This window comes from Chiroxiphia lanceolata, chromosome 18 (assembly GCF_009829145.1).
Source record: "Chiroxiphia lanceolata isolate bChiLan1 chromosome 18, bChiLan1.pri, whole genome shotgun sequence".
Classification (NCBI taxonomy): domain Eukaryota; kingdom Metazoa; phylum Chordata; class Aves; order Passeriformes; family Pipridae; genus Chiroxiphia; species Chiroxiphia lanceolata.
Window position 1 is genome coordinate 8,182,660 of NC_045654.1, and position 18,003 is coordinate 8,200,662.

At 49.7% G+C, this 18,003-nt stretch overlaps 1 protein-coding gene across 2 annotated transcripts; it reads right to left on the reverse strand.

Moving 5' to 3' along the window:
* Positions 1 to 9,744: 9,744 nt before the first annotated feature.
* Positions 9,745 to 17,982, reverse strand: TRAFD1 (TRAF-type zinc finger domain containing 1). 2 transcript variants are annotated; one of them, XM_032706085.1, is made up of 11 exons: positions 17,527 to 17,982; positions 16,018 to 16,153; positions 15,891 to 15,944; positions 14,461 to 14,722; positions 13,577 to 13,846; positions 12,945 to 13,018; positions 12,545 to 12,760; positions 11,604 to 11,703; positions 11,027 to 11,333; positions 10,545 to 10,614; positions 9,745 to 10,233 (listed from the first exon to the last, which is right to left on the reverse strand). In XM_032706085.1, the coding sequence occupies exons 1-11, from the start codon at positions 17,574 to 17,576 to the stop codon at positions 10,192 to 10,194; spliced, it is 1,581 nt and encodes a 526-aa protein (XP_032561976.1). In that variant the 5' UTR covers positions 17,577 to 17,982; the 3' UTR covers positions 9,745 to 10,191. The 2 variants fall into 2 exon arrangements, with proteins under 2 accessions (XP_032561976.1, XP_032561977.1); XM_032706086.1 differs by lacking the exon at positions 17,527 to 17,982 and adding an exon at positions 17,145 to 17,520.
* Between the last annotated feature and the right edge of the window lie 21 nt (positions 17,983 to 18,003).

Genomic DNA, 18,003 nt, shown 5'->3' on the forward strand with positions numbered 1-18,003 from the left:
AAAGGTGGCTGGCAGGGCTGGGAGGGGGCACCAAACACGGCATCAACCCAGGGCACTGTGGAGGGAAAGTGCTCCTTTTGATTTTTAAGGGAGAGGGAGATCATTCTTGCAATTAAGTCGTTAGACACTGTGCCCCTTGATCACAGAGGGAGCTGGCCCGTGTTCTGTCTGTGGGTGGTCTTCAATGTTCCTTTGTCTCCTTGGCAGCATCCATAAATTAAAATTGTTGTCAACAAGCAACAGATCAGGTGAAAGTTCCAGGAATTTGTCATTGAAGTTGTAGAATTAGGGAGATCAAGAAAATACTTGCCGTGCATCAGCATTTAAAGTGGTTTTTACAGCCTTCACAACAACAAGCAAACCCAAGATTTAGGTCATTACACTTCCCAAATTTGTCTTCTGAAGAAGATGATACAGAATTCACCAGAGATGTCAGTGTGTTAAGGAGGTTTTTTTATTGGCCCAGCTGGAAAAAACCTTGTAAACCAGTATGGGGAAGAGAGGAATGTTCAGAGGTTTCTCTTTATAGAGAAATTAGATTTATTTTTGGGGCAGTGTCACAGCCCTATTTTTTATCATGTTTTCTTGCCTGAAGCTTTACTGTCAAAACATCCCAGATGTCTGACAACTATTTGGCAAAGTGTTTCTATTTACAGAAGTTGTGGTGGAGTTGCTGGGATCTATTTATAGAACATTGGAATTGTGTTCTGTTCATCAGTGTTCTATCCCAGTGCACTTATTCCAGAAAACATGACTAACAAATAGGCTAAGTTGGACAGGGCTTGGAGCTACTTGGTCTAGTGGCAGCTGTCCCTGCCCATGGAGGGGGCTGGAACTGGATGAGCTTTAAGGTCCCTTCCAACCCAAACCATTTTGGGATTCTATGGAATGCTTTTTTGAAAGAGTGTGGATAGCCATGGATACCTACCTAATGAAGGGGAAATTATTATTCTACCATGGCCCACTAGAGAATTTCAGAAAAGAAGATTGTAGAAGGGTGAATTAACTGTACTGTGTTTGTTTCTTCAGGTTTAATCTTCTATGACACGAAAGTCACTGTAATGAACAGGGTGCTCAATGCCACTGTCCAAAGAACCGCCGACCACGCGGCCCCAGAAATCACCCTCGATCCCCTGGAAATCGTTGGAGGTATGGGAAGCACTGATCCTTTCCAAAACCCGTTACAAGTCAGCTCTGCTCTCCCCAAGCTCAGATGCTGATGAATGCAAAGGCTCTGAGCGTGGGGGTTTCTTTTCCCTGTGTGTTTCCCCAGGGGAGATCCGTTCCTCGGAGAACTCCTACTTCTGCCAGGCCGCGCGGCAGCTGGGCTGCGTCCCCTCCTCCCAGCTCTGCGTCAAACTGGCCAGTGGGGGGGACCCCACCTACGCCTTCAACATCCGCTTCACCGGGGAGGAGGTCCATGGCACCAGTAAGTGGGGGTGACAGCTCACCAGGACCAGGCAGAGCCCAGGGCTTCACCACATATGCTCCTGTCAACCCCAGGGAGCAGCGTTCCCTTCGTAGTGTTCATAGTCCTGCAGGTGGAAAGAATGGGATCCCCTTCTGCATGCGGCCTCTTGGGTGCTCTGTGGGCTCTGTGTGTGCACAGGGAAATAGTAAATGGCATCTGACATGCCTGATCCCAGGAAATTGTGAGTACCTCAGGATGAAAATGAAGGATTCAGTTTGCCCTTCAGCCCTTTCATGGCAGATACTCTCGTGGGGATTTCTTTGCTTATTTGGAGCATACATGTATATTTTTCCCTAAGCAATGTTTAGGGTGTTTTCAATAGGATGTTTTCTTGCTTACTGATCAGATCTGTAGTTCCTGTCATTCCTTTTTCCTCTCTGTATTTGTCTACCTTCTTATCCCTTCACCTCACAGATGCAGCCAAGCTGAAATCAAGTCAGATTTCAGGCTTCTTCCTAAGGGGTTTAGACTTGTTGATTTTACCCAAATTCAGATCAGTCCAGTGTCTCCTTTTTCCCTCCCCAGCACCATCTCTATATTGCACATAATTGTTGCAAGAGGATGGAATTTATGAAACGGGATCTATAATCTGTCCCTCTTCTCCACGACATGATTAGTTATTTTTCTACTTGAATCATGATGGAATTTAATGATACAATTTTTATTAAACCAAATTGCACTGAAACAACACCTACGAATTTAAACTAGACAACATTCAATTCAAATTCCTGACAAAGCTGACTGTTATTCTGCTGGCATAGGCTGTATTTTCAGGAAGAGACTAGTTTAAACACAGTATGAGGAAATTCAGCTTTGGAGAGCTGTTGAATAATTGCTGGGGTATCCAGGCAGGTGTCAGCCACGGTCAAAGCAGCAAATCAATCACTGCTGTCCAAATGCATGTGGTCTGTGCTGATTGTTGTGGTCCTTGTTGGAGATTTGTGGGGGAATATGGAGCCAAAGAGTCCAAAACACACTTCTCATCTCATCACCTCCTGTCTGATGTGGAAAGGAACATTCCTGTGAGTGTGCACCCATTAGCTGAACCAGGGGCTCCTTGGTGCCTTCTCCCAGGGGAATTCTTCTCTTTTGGAGGTCTGTGGTGGTTATTGGCAGACAGTTCTGCTATTCTCAGAGTGCTGGAAGACAAAGCAGCACTCAGGAATTCAACAGGAAACAAATCAATATTTTCCTTGTTTTCCCTGTCTCTTTCCCAGGTGGATCTTTCCGTCACTTCCTTTGGCAAGTGTGCAAAGAGCTCCAGAGCTCCTCGCTCTCTCTGCTCCTGCTGTGCCCCAGCTCTGCTGTCAATAAGAACAAGGTGTGAGATCTCAGTGCCAAAAATGAGGTGGTTTTTCTCTTTTTGGATGCTGGGTTTGAACGGGAGAGGAACACGTTTGTTTAGAGGGACGGAGAGAGGCCTCACACCAGCAGCCCCTCCCAGCACATGTAACCAGGCAGGTCCCACATCTTGAGGGAGCTGGGAGTGGCTCTTGGTGAATCCCTGTTGCACCTCACCTGCAACAGGCACTTGGGGAAGGAGACAAGTCATGAAAATGCAAAATGTAGCAGAATTAAGACTCCTGGTCAGAGTTCAGAGTAAATGGGGGTCAGTTGTCTGGGATAGAGATTTTTCTGTCCCAAACTGGTGAACTCCAGATATTACTCCAGGAATATCACCAGGAAGGTCATTCACATTCCCAGTAGAATAAGATGCTCCATCCATGCTATTTAATGCATTTTTAGTGTCTTATTTTGTGCAGTAGATGTTCTTTAGAAACAAGATAAAGCTTATGGCTCAAAGAATTCGCAGTGGTTGAGGGATCCTTCCTTCTTGGGAATATTCACAAGGTAGGAAACAGGCTATTTCCCTCAGCTGAAGACCAACTGTATATCAAACCTGACTCTGCAAATCCAGGCTGTATTTCAGAAACATCTCACAACTGAAAGACTGAAATATCAAGCATAAAACAAATAGAGTGTCGATTTGATGATGAAGTGATAACATGGTATCAGTGTATAAATTACGCAGCCTCCCTGCCGCTCTCTGCAGGTCCTTCTGTAGCCAATAAACGTTATTCTTGAGGTTCCAGTCAGGGTTTCCACCAGCCTGTTACCACATGGCCCCTCAGGGCTGTCAGTTGTTAAATCCTGCTCTGTGTACCCGTTTTTTTCCAAAGGGGAAGTACATCCTGACTCCCAGCCCCATCACCTACGCCGAGGAGCAGCTGTTCCATTTCTTTGGGCAGCTCCTGGGAATTGCCATCAGAGCAGATGTTCCTCTGCCCCTGGACCTCCTGCCCTCCTTCTGGAAGACCCTGGTGGGAGAGCCCCTGGATCCTGATGTGGATCTCCAGGAAGCCGACATCCTCACCTACAACTACGTCAAAAAGTTTGAAAATGTAAGTCGTTTTTTTCCCTTTCCCTCCTTTTTCTCAGTTCCCTCAGCAGGGAACTGCTGTCTACCCTCAGTAGTGGCTCCATCCTGGCAGGTGGTTTTCATGGGAGCAGGGTCAGGAAGTGTTGTGTTGTAGGATTTTACACCCTGTTACCTTGGAGAAGCCTCTCAGCCTCCCCTGCTGCCAGGCAGAGGGGAATTAAGGCTGCTGACATGTTTACCCGCTAAACCAGACCAGAATCCCCAAAACAATTCCTGGATTCCACTGTTGGAGCGGGTTGTCCGTTGTGGTGACACCTGGACAGAGTCCCTGCCCTGCTGGTCACCAGGCCCTTGTGGTTGTTTCCCAACAGATCAATGATGAGACAGAACTGGAAGCTCTGTGTGCGGAAATTGCCTCTCAGCACCTGGCGACAGAGAGTCCCGACTGTCCCAACAAACCCTGCTGCAAATTCACCTACCTGACCATGACAGGGGAAGAGGTGGAGCTGTGTCCCAGGGGGAGGCACATCCCCGTGGGGTAAGGAACAGCCTTCTGGGCAGGACATGGCTCCTAGGTGGGGAAGAACCACCTCTGGGGTGACTTTCCAAGCACCAGGCTCTCCAGAGGTGCTTTTGGGAGAAGCTGGGGGCTCTGGGAAAGCTTTACTCTGTGAAAAGTTGGGAGGGATTTGGAATCATTGATGCTGTTTGGTTCTGTAAGGAACAGAGAGCTGAGGAGCAGGGCTGGAGTCAGCTATGGGTGGCCTTCAGGGAACAGCCACAGATGTGAGGCTTGAGAAGAAACAGGCAGGGGGGAGAGGAGAGGAGAGGAGGAAGCTGAAGAGAGTGGAATTGAACTGGGAAGCATCGGAATGCAAAGCGCTTATGGCTCACTCTGGATTATTCAGAAGTGGAATCCCTCATAAACAGCTTCTGTACATGATGGTCTGGGGTGGGGCACAAGGGCTCCTACGGGTGTTCCTGCCTCATCCCAGCTCTGCGCCTGCAGGTGGGAGAACAAGGACGTGTACGCGGCCGCGATCCGGAGCCTGCGGATGCGGGAGCTACAGACCCCGGAGTGCATGACTGCAGTAAGGGCAGGGCTGGGCTCCATCATCCCCCTGCAGCTCCTCACCACGCTCACCCCCCTGGAGATGGAGCTCAGGACCTGTGGCCTACCCTACATCAACCTGGAGTTTCTCAAGGTACAAAGAATGGCTGGTTTGGCCGAGCTCCCCCTGTGACACGGAGAGGAGGATCCAGTGGGAAGGTGTTGGGGGTAATCTTCTGCTTGTGATGCAGCCAGGACATCCTTGGGGAACTCTGGTCTGTACTTGGACACATCTCTTTACTCCCAAGGAAGTTTTTTAAGATTTCACTGGCTTCAGGAAGTAATAGGAGTGGGGCTTGTTCCAGAGAGGAATAAGGAATTTGCTTTTTAACATCAAATTTTAAATCCATCTCCATTTTATTGATTTGTATTTATCTGAAGTGTAGTGGGGAAGATTCCTGAAGGCAGAGAGGAGGTCAGGAGTGAACATGTGCTTTCTGTTCCCTCAGGCACACACCATGTACCAGGTGGGACTGATGGAGACCGATCAGCACATCGAGTTCTTCTGGAGTGCCCTGGAGATGTTCACGCAGGAGGAGCTCTGCAAGTTCATCAAGTTTGCCTGTAACCAGGAGAGGATCCCCTTCACCTGCCCCTGCAAGGACGGGGGCCCTGACACCGCCCATGTGCCCCCATATCCCATGAAAATCGCCCCCCCTGACGGTGCTGCAGGTACGGGGGTGTCCTAGGGGTGTCCACCTCCAAAGGCAATGGGAGGTGGTTCCTCTCATGGCACAGTTCCAGCTTTCAGTCCCTCTTAATGTAATTTAAACTTGTATTTAGTGCACAAACAATGACAATGAGAGAGGCAGGTAATTGTGAGTGTAAATAAGAAGAGAATTTGGTTTTAAACCATGTAAAAATAAAATGGAACATAAACCTGAACTTCTAGTGGAAGGTTCCCTGCCCATGGCAGGGAGGTGGAACTGGATGAGCTTTAAGGTCCTTTCCAACTCAAATCATTCTGAGATTCCATGATACTTAAAATTTTGTCTCTAGAGAGACACTGAGAGACTTTGTATGTTTGTCTCTTCTGCTTTTAAAATTATTGGACTATCGGAAAAATATCAGCCCAAGGACCTGTTGGAGAAGCACAGGATATTTAAGATTCAAAAGACCCACAAGAGGCAGGGATTTGATTTTGATACCCTCAGTAAGGGGTGTGGGGGAGGAACAGCTTTAGGACAATGAGGAGAAAAGCATTGGGTGTCTTCAACCACCCTTCCCGGTGCCTCTCCAACCCCCTCCTGGTGCCTCTCCCGGCAGGTTCCCCGGACTCGCGGTACATCCGTGTGGAGACGTGCATGTTCATGATCAAGCTCCCGCAATATTCCTCCCTGGACATCATGCTGGAGAAGCTCCGATACGCCATCCACTACCGGGAGGACCCTCTGAGCGGCTGAGGGGGAGGAAGGGGGTACCCAGAGGTGACTCTGTCGTGACTCTGCCGACGGTGGAAACCCTCCAGTTCCATCCAGCACCTCCCGTGACTCCACCTGACGAGCTGGAGGTTAATTTATTTTCTGAACCTTCGTTCCCGTTACAGTAATTCCCAGAAGACTTCCATTTTGTATTTGTAGACTTTGTGGTGGACTGGTTCTTTTGCTGCCTTGTTTGTGGAATATTTGTAGGATAGTTTAGTAAAGACCGGTTTGTGTATAATTTAATTGGGAAAAAACCAAACCTTTCAACATGTACATTTCTAATTTTGTAATCCAGAACGAGCTTCCCCTGCAAACACAGCAGCAGGGAGGGCGTTCCGAGGTCAGGAAGGTCATGGATCACTCTCCCTTGAGACATTTTTGAGTACAAAAATGCGCAGTTTGGGTGTGGGGAGGGAATCGCTGCACTGGCAGAGGCAGAGCACGGGCACTGTTGTGCCATGGGCAGGATTCGTGGCACTTACTTGAGGTTTGGAGCAGGAACTTCACTGCCAAACCTCATGTCCACCTTTCCACCACTTCCTTTTAAATCTTTTTAAACTCTGAGCAAGCACACGGGGGCTGCCACTTAATATGGGTTCAGCTCAACACTTTTGGGAAGATTTATAACAGAACAGTGAAAGGGCAGTAATTCCATTGGGTTCCTGCCCTAGATGTTCTTGAATGTCTGCTTTGCTTAGCAACAAAATAATGTCTTGTAATTAAAATCTCAGCAGAACAAACTGGCTTTTCTCTGAAGGGTGTAAGATATCACAGTCCAACCCCAAAGTCTGGGACTTGATCCCAGTTCCCAACAAGCTTTCAGAACAACCAGGGTGTGATCAAACTCATTTTTGTACTCAAAAATCTTTGATCTAAAGAGCAAATTATCCTAAAAATGTGACACCCAGCAGGAGGACGAGGAAGGAGGATGAAGCTTCTGTTTTATATGGAAAGACAGGAGCCGGCTGCGGAGAGAGAACGATGCCGCATCTCACTTGGTGTGTTGTGGGACGTGGTTTGGGTGGTCAGAGCAGCCCCTCAAAGGTTGTCTTGTCCCTCACTGGTGTCAGTGGCCACCCCCATCCAGGGTTTCATGGACATGTTGCTTCACTGATCACTTGGAACCTGAATTCCAAGGAAGAGCCCACCCTGGAATCCGCCTGTGCCGGGGGCTTGGCACTGCCCTGAGCCAAGTGCCAGTGCTGGGCTGCACTGGGGTGTGTCCCTCAGCCTCGGGAAGGTGTGGGTGGGGTGTGACGGCACCTCCAGGTCAGTGTTCCGTGTCTCCAGAACAGGGTTTGGCCTGTCCGTGCTCCTGGGAATCCCACTGTATTTATTGTACATTATTGTGAATATTGGGAACGGTGAGTGTGTGGGACGTGGGAGATGCTGTGAGTGAGGGAAGAGCCTGAACACGTGTGGATGTTGTTGTTCCGTGAGCGAGTGGGAATGTGTGTGCAAGTCGTAGGTAGTCGTTGGCATCCGGAGTCTCCCAACCCAGTGGTTAGGAAGCTGTTACCCTCCCATTGCATATCCCCCTTTCCAGGGAACAGATCCATGTAGGAAGAATATTTACTCTCCAATCTCGTCCGTTCCCTGGTAGAAGCGTTTATGTAGCTCAGAAACCACTCGGAGGAAGCGCCAACACCTGGAGTTTACAAAGACCGAGGGAAAACGAAGCCGAAGGAGCGGCTTGGAGCCGGTTTGTTCCCAAAGGGTGTCGTGAGGAAACGCGGGGTACACCAGTGGAATTTCATGGCAGAGCTGTGGCTGCAGGTTGGGCACTTTCTGGGTGGTTTTGGGTTCCAGTCCCCCACGTGAAGCCCGAAAGGCCCCGGGTGGGAGGAGCAGCCACGGAAGGCTCTGGAGCTCGGAATTCCAACGTTTCCCAAGGCGCTGGTTCCAGCTGTGAGTAAGAAACTGCTGCTACTGTCTGTGTGCTCCTTGGAGAGCACATCCGAGTGGAGCACATCTGCACCCCAGCCCCGAGACGTGCTGGAAAGTTACTTGATCCGTATTTATTACAGTTAATTATTTATGATTACAAATAACGAACTTTGCGTCGATGCCGTTTGCACCTGGGGGTGTAAATGGAGCTTCTTCTACAGGACAAGTGTCACACCAATAACCAACCTCCATCGACTTGGTTTGTTCTCAAGAACAGGATCAGCCCCACAGGAGAAGGAGCTGTGGGGGGTTTTCTTGGCATTTTTGTTTTTTTTTTTAATTTCATGCTCCTTGGGAAGGAAGTGCTGCGGCCCCTCGGCTGCAGCTCCAATGGCCTTTTGATTAAAGCTTTTCTAATCATCCTTAATTCCTCGTGCTTTAAATGAACTTGACATTGTCTGTACTAGGCTTGTTTGTCAAAGCAAAGATTGGTTTGTGATGATTATTATTATTATTTTTTTTAATATATATTCATTCAGAATGTAAAATTATACTAAACCATGGAAAAACTCTGGAGCTGGGTATTAGTTCTAGCTTGGTGTGTGTCCATCTCGGTTCCGTACACGGCATTAACCTGTAAGTGCTCTTGGCCATCGAGTGTACACCTGCATAAAGGAGATTCTTAACATCCCTCTGCACTTCTCGTGTCCTTCTTTGGGGCTGCCAGGAATGAAACCCACTGCTGGAGCTGCCTGAAGCACAGGATGAGGAGGGTGAGGAAGGAAGCTGCAGGTTCTCTCTTTAAATCCCTCTTTTATGGGTCATTTTTATTTACTTGGAACAAAATGTAAATATTTTGTACCAAAGGGAGCACAGCCACTGCTGAGCTTTCTCTTCCTGGAGACTCTAGGATATTCATCCTGAGGAATAACAACAGGCTCTGCCACCTCAGTAATTAGTTACTTGTCATACTAATGGTTTCTGACCCCAGGCATCCCATTATCCATCCCAAACCCCAGGGAACCAGCTCCCTTTCCCTGATCTTCCCCAGGAATGGGGAGAACACAGGTTTGGTTGCCACCTGTTCTTGAATACCTTTATTCTTCTTGTATAAATAAACACCTTTGGTGGGAGCATCTGTAAAATGTCTTTATTTTAGGAGGAAGATCCCTCCAGCCCTCATTAAATCTCCAGCTGCACCAGTGGGATGGAGATGAGGTCCTGCCCAAAGGGTGACCGGCTAATTAGCCCTGCTAATGCCATCTGCTGCACCCCCTTAATTAGGCTTCTCAGAGACCTGCTGCAGCTCTTCCAGTACCACCTCCCAAAGCCCCAGGGCTGCCAAGAGCACAGGAACACAGACCCAGGGCAGGTAAGGGTGGAACAGGGATTCCCAGACCCCCTGTCCAGCACCAGGGGAACACCCTCAGAGAAGGTTCACGGAACAGATTTTTACTGCACAACGTTTTGGGACAGCATCAGATAAACTTTATTCCAAGGAATTTACAAAACAGGGATAATGCGAGAAGCTTTTGACCTCTGACCCTCGGTCCCGCTCCCTGTGGGGCAAGTCCATCCAGCTGCTCCCTGTTGGGTGACACCTGCTGTGCCTGAGCAGGACAAGGCAGGACACACCCTGGGAGCTCAGCCTGGCATAAATCCTGTCCTGGGATTGCACAAGGAGCCCACACAGACACAGAACCCAGGTGGGGCCAAGGTTTTGCTGCCTTGGGGGTGCTGGGGGCAATCAGAGACGTAAAAACCTGAAGTTTGCTCTCACAGATTAAAAATAGATACTTAGAAAATGGTCACTGCCTAAAAATTTAAATCCAAGGTGGGAATTTACTTGTGCTCTGACCAGAGGGGGGCAGAGCACAGGAACAGGGCCAAGAGCTCTGTGTCTTCCAGCACTGGTGGCTCATTCCTCGGGGGATCCGGCCCCTGGGCTCTGGGCTTTGGCCTTAAGGGAAAGGGAAAAGAAAGGAAAAATACTCTTTTCAAATATTACTTGATAATAAGTAATTGATAAAAAGCTCTCTGAAGCAGGAGAAATGTAAAATAACTCCTTGTCCTGGCAAAGCCATTACAAGGGGTAACAGCCAGGGACTGTCCTCTCCTCCCTGCCCATCTCCCTTGCAGGAGGAGCCCAGTGGGAGCCCCGGAGCAGCACTGGGACCCCTGGAACTCCCACCCCCTGAGCCCTGCAGGGCTGGGACCCATGTGCCCAGATCCCAGCCCATCCCACTGCCAGAGCTGCCCCTGCAGCCTCACCTTGGAGCTCCGGCGCCTGAGGCCGATGCGCCCGTCCTGCAGCCTGAGGCTCCTTCCTCCAGTGCTGGGGCTGTGGGGGATCAACAGGGACACCTTCAGAGGAGGCAAACACACCTGGGACAGGTGGGCATCACAGCAGGGACATGGGGAAGGGGTCAGGGAGAAGCTCTTGTGTCTCCCCTGAACTCTGACCCAGGTATTTCTGTAGCAGAACCAGCTCCCGTTCAGAGCCTGGGGAGAGCAGAGCACTGCCATGGACAGGGAACCAGGTGTCATCCTGCATTTTATCCCAGGGGCCACTTTGCCCATTGTATTTTGAGGTAAGAAGTTAAATTTGTTTTTTGAATCTCAGATAAGCACCAGCCAAGTTCAACTGAGTCCATTTGAAAGCCTGTGAAAAGCTTTTCAGCTACGGGCAAATTCAAGGGAATCCAGATCTGCACCTCAATGAAGGGGAAGAGAACAGAAGGCAAAGGTGGTACCTGGGCTGGGCTGGAGAAGCTCTGGAGAAGCTGGAGGTGAAGGTTTCTCCATGGAAGTGCTGAGCAGGTCTGGCTCGTGGTGTTGTCCCCCCTGCAGCTTCACCTGTCCCTCTGTCCTTTGGTCTCCCCTGGCTGCCATTCCCCTTCCTGGGCTTGCCCTGCACGTTGGGAGCATCAGCAGCTCCTGGGGAACAGGACAACGATGTGTTCCTGGTGTTGGCCATGTCATTCCTCAGCTTGGTCCCTCGGGCAGGGAAGCCCAGCCCTGACTGCCCAAAGCCTTCTGTGTGGCGAGGAGAAACATCTCCTGCAAGGACAGGACACGGAGCTTAACAGGAACAGCACCTGCAGCACCAGCCCCTGGAGAGAACAGAACCAGACCCATTTCCATCCCTGCAACCCACGGCTCCGTAACAGAGATCATTGAGGACCCAGAGTTCAGTGATTTAATCCTCCCAGACTGGGGGAGAGGACTGAAGGTTTTTCAACTTAGAGACAGAACAGGGTAAAAGCACCAGCAAAGAGCACGTTTGATGTGCCCCAACCACCGAGCAGAGTGAGCCTGTGCTGTGCCCACCTTGGCGCCGGCTCCGTCGCCGCGCCGGCTCCGGCGATTCCCGTCTCTCCGGGGCTGGAGCAGCGGGCGCAGGGCTGGCCGGGCGCAGGTCACACTGGTGCTGCAGCAGAACACAGAGACACTGCTCACATCACACCCCACCCAGCTATTCCTGGGAAACACTGAGCAGCAGCACCCCCCGCAAAGGAGAAGGTTAGTAGGGAATTGTTGTCATGGAATCCCAGAAGGGACCTTAAAGCTGATCCAGTTCCACCCCCTGCCAGGTTGGACAGGGCTTGGAGCAACCCGAGCTAGTGGGAGGTGTCCTGCCCAGCAGGGGCTGGAACTGGATGGGCTCTAAGGTCCCTTCCAACCCAAACTATTCTGGGATAACCTATGAAATGGTATCAGATCTCTTTTCCAACAACCCTGATTTTGCTGTCCCCCAGGACTGGAGAGGAAAGGCCCAGAACAACCACCCAAACTCCAGCTGCACCGGTTTGTTGGGACCAAGAGTGTGAAAGAGCCATGACAGAGAAATGAGTGAGCTCAGCATTTTCCAATCTTGTCTGTAACAGCAGCAGATTCCAGAGGGCACACCACTCCCAGGTCTGTTCTCTACTTCCTCTCCCACCCACACAGTTTTGCCCTTGTGCTCCTCTCCCCCCTCAGCTGACTCACATCCAGGTTTCCGCAACATTTTCTGTATGAGTCAAATACTTCAATTGTGCAATTTCAGCCCTTTTGTTTAGTTTCTGTTACAAGAGCTTTAAAATAATCTGGTACTTTTCAGTCAGAGCCTCACCCTGGCACAACCCTCCAGCTGGACCCCAGAGCTTTGTTTAGGAAGCCCTGACCTGGGGACAGTTACCTGAATTCCTAAAATGTACCCCCAAGAGCCCTCAGGACTCAGCACGTCCTTGAGCTGGATGTGACACGACAGATCATGTCCTGTTCAGTACCTGATGATGGAAGAGAATCTCCTCTTCCAGTTGGATGCCACAAAATTCACATGGAATCATGATGTTTCCATCTGCCTGGACAGCTTGGGGCTGGGATGAAGGGAGAGTCCTCCAGCTGTTGGAGCCAACAGCACACAGACCATCGTAGTCCCATGGATTTGGAGAAGAGCTTCTCTTACTGAACGAGGCAAAGGCACTTGCTGGGTTACACCCCGTCTGTTACACAAGAAACACAGAAAAATCACCTTTCCTGCTGAGTCAGGGGACTCTAAAAACCACTTTCCTTGGCAAAGACCCAACTACCTGCCAGAGTTTTCTCACTGACACTGTGTCAACCCCACCCTTTCCAGTCACAGTAAAGTCTTTACTTCAAACCCCAAGACACAAGGTAGCCCCAAACCTGGTGAAGGATCAGCTCCTCGGCGGGGCAGAGCTCCTCACAGAACTCACAGGGCAACATGATGGTCTCTGTGTCTGCAAGGGAAGGGAAGGAAACATCCTCTGTTGTGGAGAGTCTGGAGCAGCTGGAGTGACTGATCTTCACAATTCCTGAGCACCAGGCTCTGGTCTGTGCTGGGACAGCACCCAGAGCAAACGCTGAGGAAACAGCTCCTCCCGTCCCACTCACTGAGCTTCACCTCACCCAGAGGAGAGCAGTGCTTTGGGGTCAAAGATGGAGTGAATGGTCTGGGAAAAACACCTCTTACTGCCCTCAATAAACCCTTCAGTGCCATTTGTCCTTCCAAAGTAAGCTGCTCTCCAGGCCTCTCCCAGATCCTCCTTCCCATCGTGTCTAATTTCCATGAGAACATCCCTCCCTGGCTGTGGTGGGGCTCCCACCACTAACCAAGGTTAGAGACCCCCCACAGCTTTTATTCCTTCTTCCCTTGCTTTGCCTTAGGAGGAGTCTAAGAGAATAATTTTGACATTTTGAAATACCTAGATAATTTTTAACATTCCCAGTCCAATCTTTCCTTCTCCCTTCCCTCAAATTTAAGGAACCCCCATCACCACCACCATATTTACACTTACTTTTTCTGTGGTTTGAGGTGCTAAAAGACCCTGGAGAGTCGTAGGAGAAGGTGTTTGACTGCTGTCTCTCACTGAGGTGGGCAGCTGACCTGGGCTCTTTGGTGTAGTCATATTCCCAGAAGTCCCTGGGAATTCCAGCTGCAGTGTTAGGGTGAGGATTATTCTCATTTTGCAGGCTGAGAGCCAACGCGTAGTCTAACTCAGCATTCCACTCCTCTGGAAGTGGGGAATGAGGGATTTCACTTCTCTCCAGCTGCTCCAGCTCATCCTCTTCAAAAGATAAAAATTGTAAATTTGAGAGAACATTAAACCTGCCCCCAGCAGTTCCCTCCCAGGACACTCCTGGAGTTCAGCCTTTCAAAGCCAAGGACAGCTGTCCCAAATTCAGGAGGATGAACAAGGACAATCATCCTGGGTTTGTTTGTACCAAGCAAAAAAGGAGAAAAATAAGGAAGTTGTAACTTCCTTCTTACTCCAAAAGCTTGAACTGAGGCTTCTTGGGAGTTTTAGTGACTACACTGAGCAAGTTATTAATACCCTGTAACCTTATCCCTTTTACAAGGCTGAAACACTCCAACTTTGTTTTTTCAGTATATTGGTAAGAAAACAAATTATTTGTAATGACACTGTATTTGACAACAGTGGGAATTATACAGAAGAAACCCACGAAATGTCACAGTTTCAAAAGTTTCATGGGTTTTAATTTCGTTTTCTGGTAGAGAAGCTGCACTGAAAGGAAAACCAGGCTTCCAGAGGCTGCACTGAAAGGAAATCATGTTTCCAGAGTTCTGATTTCTTTGATTCTCCTGCTCCTGTTTTCCCCCTCACAGCTGCCCTAAATCTGCTCCTCCCCCTGGGCTCCCCCCCCGGCCCAGCACAGGTACCTGGTCTCAGTCGGTTCCTCGCACCTCGCAGACCTCCCTCCTCATTCCCAAATCCTGGTGCTGTCCCACTCCCTCGGGGTTTCTCCTCTGTCCCACAGACCCGGGGGTGCTCCTTGAGGTCCCTCAGCAGGACATTCCGGCCGCAGTCCCCGCAGGGCTCGGTCCTGGCCCCGCAGTAGCTCTCGTGCTCCTGGAGCTTGTTGAAGGCCAGCGGGATGTCACAGAACTGGCACAGCACGGGGCGCAGGGGACACGCTGACTCCTGCAAGACACACAGGGATGGCTCTTCCCACGTGAGGCAAAGGAGGAGGGAGGGTCTCAGTTTGCTCAGGGGTTCAGCACTCTGTTGTTTCCTCATCCAAAGCTCACTAAAAAGCCTGGAATAAGATACGACCCAAGAAACGTATAAACAACACGTTGTACGACCTGTGTACCACAAACTGAAGCTCTCCAGATACTCAGAGCACCGTTTGAAATTACTTTTGATCTGGACAGCAGGTTCACGTGGAGGTTTTTGAAGTTGGCTTTTAGATACAGACCTGAAATCCAAGGACATTCCACTGAGTACAGCTAAAAACCACCTTGGTGTGTGTTCTGTAGGGAACAGACTTACACCTCATTTACTACTCAGCAAAAACTGCTTGTAAATATTCTTTACCCCACACTCGACAACAGGTAAGTTGCCCTTTAAAAGGGGTTAAAAATAGATAAAATACCTGTTATAACTGCAGATGCTGCAATAATAAAACAGCATTGTTTGCTTTGCAAACAAAGCCAAAAGCGTCACACACAAAGGGGCAGGATAAGCCACTTCCAGGGTTTAGAACTGGACAGATTTCCAAGGAAAATCCTTTTTCCCCTCAGCAATAAACAGGCTGAGGTGGCACTTCCAGAGCTGCCTTTAAATGAGCCCACGGGAAGGGAAGGGACTGACATTTATAACAAGATTGCCTGTGACAGCAGCCAAGTGGATTCAGAACTCAGAAAATCCCACTGTGTCCTATTTTAGTTTATTTTACAGGCTATTTTTAAAGTCTGTTTGGACAGAAGTTATTACAACTCACATATAATAAAGAGTTATTAAAACTCAATCCCTGCAGCAGAGGCAGAAACATAAAATGGTAAAGGAATGGACAAAAAGCCAGGTTAATCCTATTTTGAAATACTTATTTTTCACCTTAATCACTAATAAGGACAAAAAATTACCAGTTATCACAGATGGCTTGACATGAAGACCCTATGTGGCTCCAGCACTTTAAGGCAGTTTCCAACCCCCTTCTCCCAGAAAGTGTGAATTTAGGAAGCATCACTCAATAAAAGGATGCACAAACCACAGGCTGGAATTCTGGCTGACAGGAAGGCTCTGGAATCAGTGCTTGGAAACACCACAGAGTCTCTCCCAAGGGTTTAAGAAGAGAAAATCCACCAACCTCGTGATCCTTAAGGAGACTGTTTTCAATCTTCATCCTACACTTGCAGGTCACCTGCAGCAAACAGACTTGGTTGGATTAATTGCCACAGAAATCAGCAGCTTCAGGGGGGAAATGTGTTTCTCACCTGCACATGTTCAGACTCAATGTGGTTCTTCATCTCAGACTTTGGGATGGAGTCACTGCAGTAGGGACATATTTCAATATTCCTGCGACAGTGGATTTCATGGATGAGGAAATTAACTGCAGGAATGTCCTTTTTGCTGGAAGAAAATCACTGAGGTTACTGGGCAGAAACACACTGACAACAAATTCAAATAGTTGTTCATAACAAAAAAATAATGCTAAGGAAGATTTTGATGAATTCATGGTTTAAAGTGATTGAGTAACTCCAGAGAAAGGCCCAGCCAGGCCTCAAGGTTCCTGCACAGGTGGATATTAATGTATTTAGCACCCAAAAATCACATTGCATTAAGATGAAATCCAGGTGCATTTATTTCCTTATGTGAAAGGCAAATCATGCAGCACAAACAAGTTATTACCGGGTGCAAGTTAATAAACTAACCTGAGGAGATAAAAGATTCTGCCTGAAAATAACTTGGCTATGAGAGGTCAAACAGTGCCTTGCTTGGAAAAAAATAACTGACAGATGCCATTAGGCCAGATTTGTTCAGGGAATGATGAAATCATGGAACGGTCTGGGTTGGAAGGGACCTTCAAGCTCATCCAGTTCCACCCCTGCATGGGCAGGGACACCTTCCATAGCCCAGGTTGCTCAGAGCCCCAGCACTAACAACACTACTCTGTACCCCAAAATTCCCCAGGTCTTATTTCTAAGATGCCCATTTTCCTCCCCTGAGGACAGGAAAGGACCAAAGACAAAAGGACCAAAAAGAACAGAGGCGCCAGGAGCTCAGTCCTCACTCCTGCCTCAAGCAGGAAGCATCGCTTCTAGATGGATGTATCATCCCCCAGGAAATCAGCCTTGAAAACACCCAAATTAACTGTATAACCTCTTGCTCCAACTCCAGCTGTTCATGTTTCTTTTTCTTTGCCAAAACCCTGGCAAAGCAACAAGGCCCCACAGCAGCGTCTGAGCTGCGCAGACCAAACAAACCCGGATGATGTTGCAAGAAGCCCTTTGGGTTCTGATGTCTTTTTGAAAAAAAACAACACTAAAGAAGTTGATTTCTTTAACTGATTGTAGCCAGGACCCAACTTGCGAGGTGAGGTCGTTATCAGTCACTGAATTACCATCACTGGGAGCTGCTGTCAGAGAGAACTTCCACAACAACATATGCTTAGGGCTTCTATTTTTATATTTCTCCTGAGCTTGAGGCACAGAGCTACTGAAGGAAAACCTGAAATCGTGTGGATTTCGCTGAAAACCGAGACTGTATTCCTATCTAAACGCTTTAGTCTCTCTCTAATAGCCTGTTAAGAAACTTGAGTAAAAGTGGAGAAAATTACAAGGCGTTAATAGCTGAGAAGGTAAAAACGACGCCCAAGCGTTTGTCTATAGAGGCAGTAGTTATTCCCCTGGATCGCCGGTGTTTCCAGCATTCCACGGAGTTCTACCCCGGTTCAACGCGGCTCCGGCCCGGCCCAGCCCTCACCGACCCCGGCCCGGCCTTACCAGTTCCCGCAGAGCCGGGACTCGGCCCCGGGCACGGCGGCGATGGCCATGGCTGGGCCGGTGCCCCGAGGGGCCGCTGCTGCTGCTGCTCCTGCCCCTTCCCCCGGCGGGGAGCGAACGAGAAAAGGAGGGAATGAGGAAGGGAGCGAGTGAGGGGGGAGCGCGGCCCGGCGGGTGCCTCTGGCGGGTGCCCCCAGCCCGGCCCGGGGCGGTTGCAGAGGTCGGTCCCGGTGCTCCGGGGCTCCGGGCGCTCGCGGGGGGCCCTCGGCCCCGGGCTCGGCGGGTGCCGCTCGCAGGTCCCTCAGGGCTCGGCGGGTGCCCCCGAGGGGTCGGTGGCCGGGTGGCGGCCGCGGCTACTCCGGGGCTCGGCGGGTGTCGATCGCGGGCGTCCCCAAGCCCGGCCCGGCTCAGTGTCGGCGCCCCTGATCCGGGTCAGTCACCGCTCCCGGTGGCTCGTCTCCACCTTCTTTCCCCTTT

What these genes read in the sequence shown, in the direction of transcription:
- TRAFD1 (XM_032706085.1), bottom strand. Translation starts at nt 17,576, where the DNA reads ATGGCCATCGCCGCCGTGCCCGGGGCCGAGTCCCGGCTCTGCGGGAAC. An exon ending in TCCCGGCTCTGCGGGAACTG is followed by an intron (nt 16,154 to 17,526) that starts GTAAGGCCGGGC and finishes ATTTTCTTCCAG; the next exon opens with CAAAAAGGACATTCCTGCAG. An exon ending in AGGAGCTGATCCTTCACCAG is followed by an intron (nt 12,761 to 12,944) that starts GTTTGGGGCTAC and finishes CTTGTGTAACAG; the next exon opens with ACGGGGTGTAACCCAGCAAG.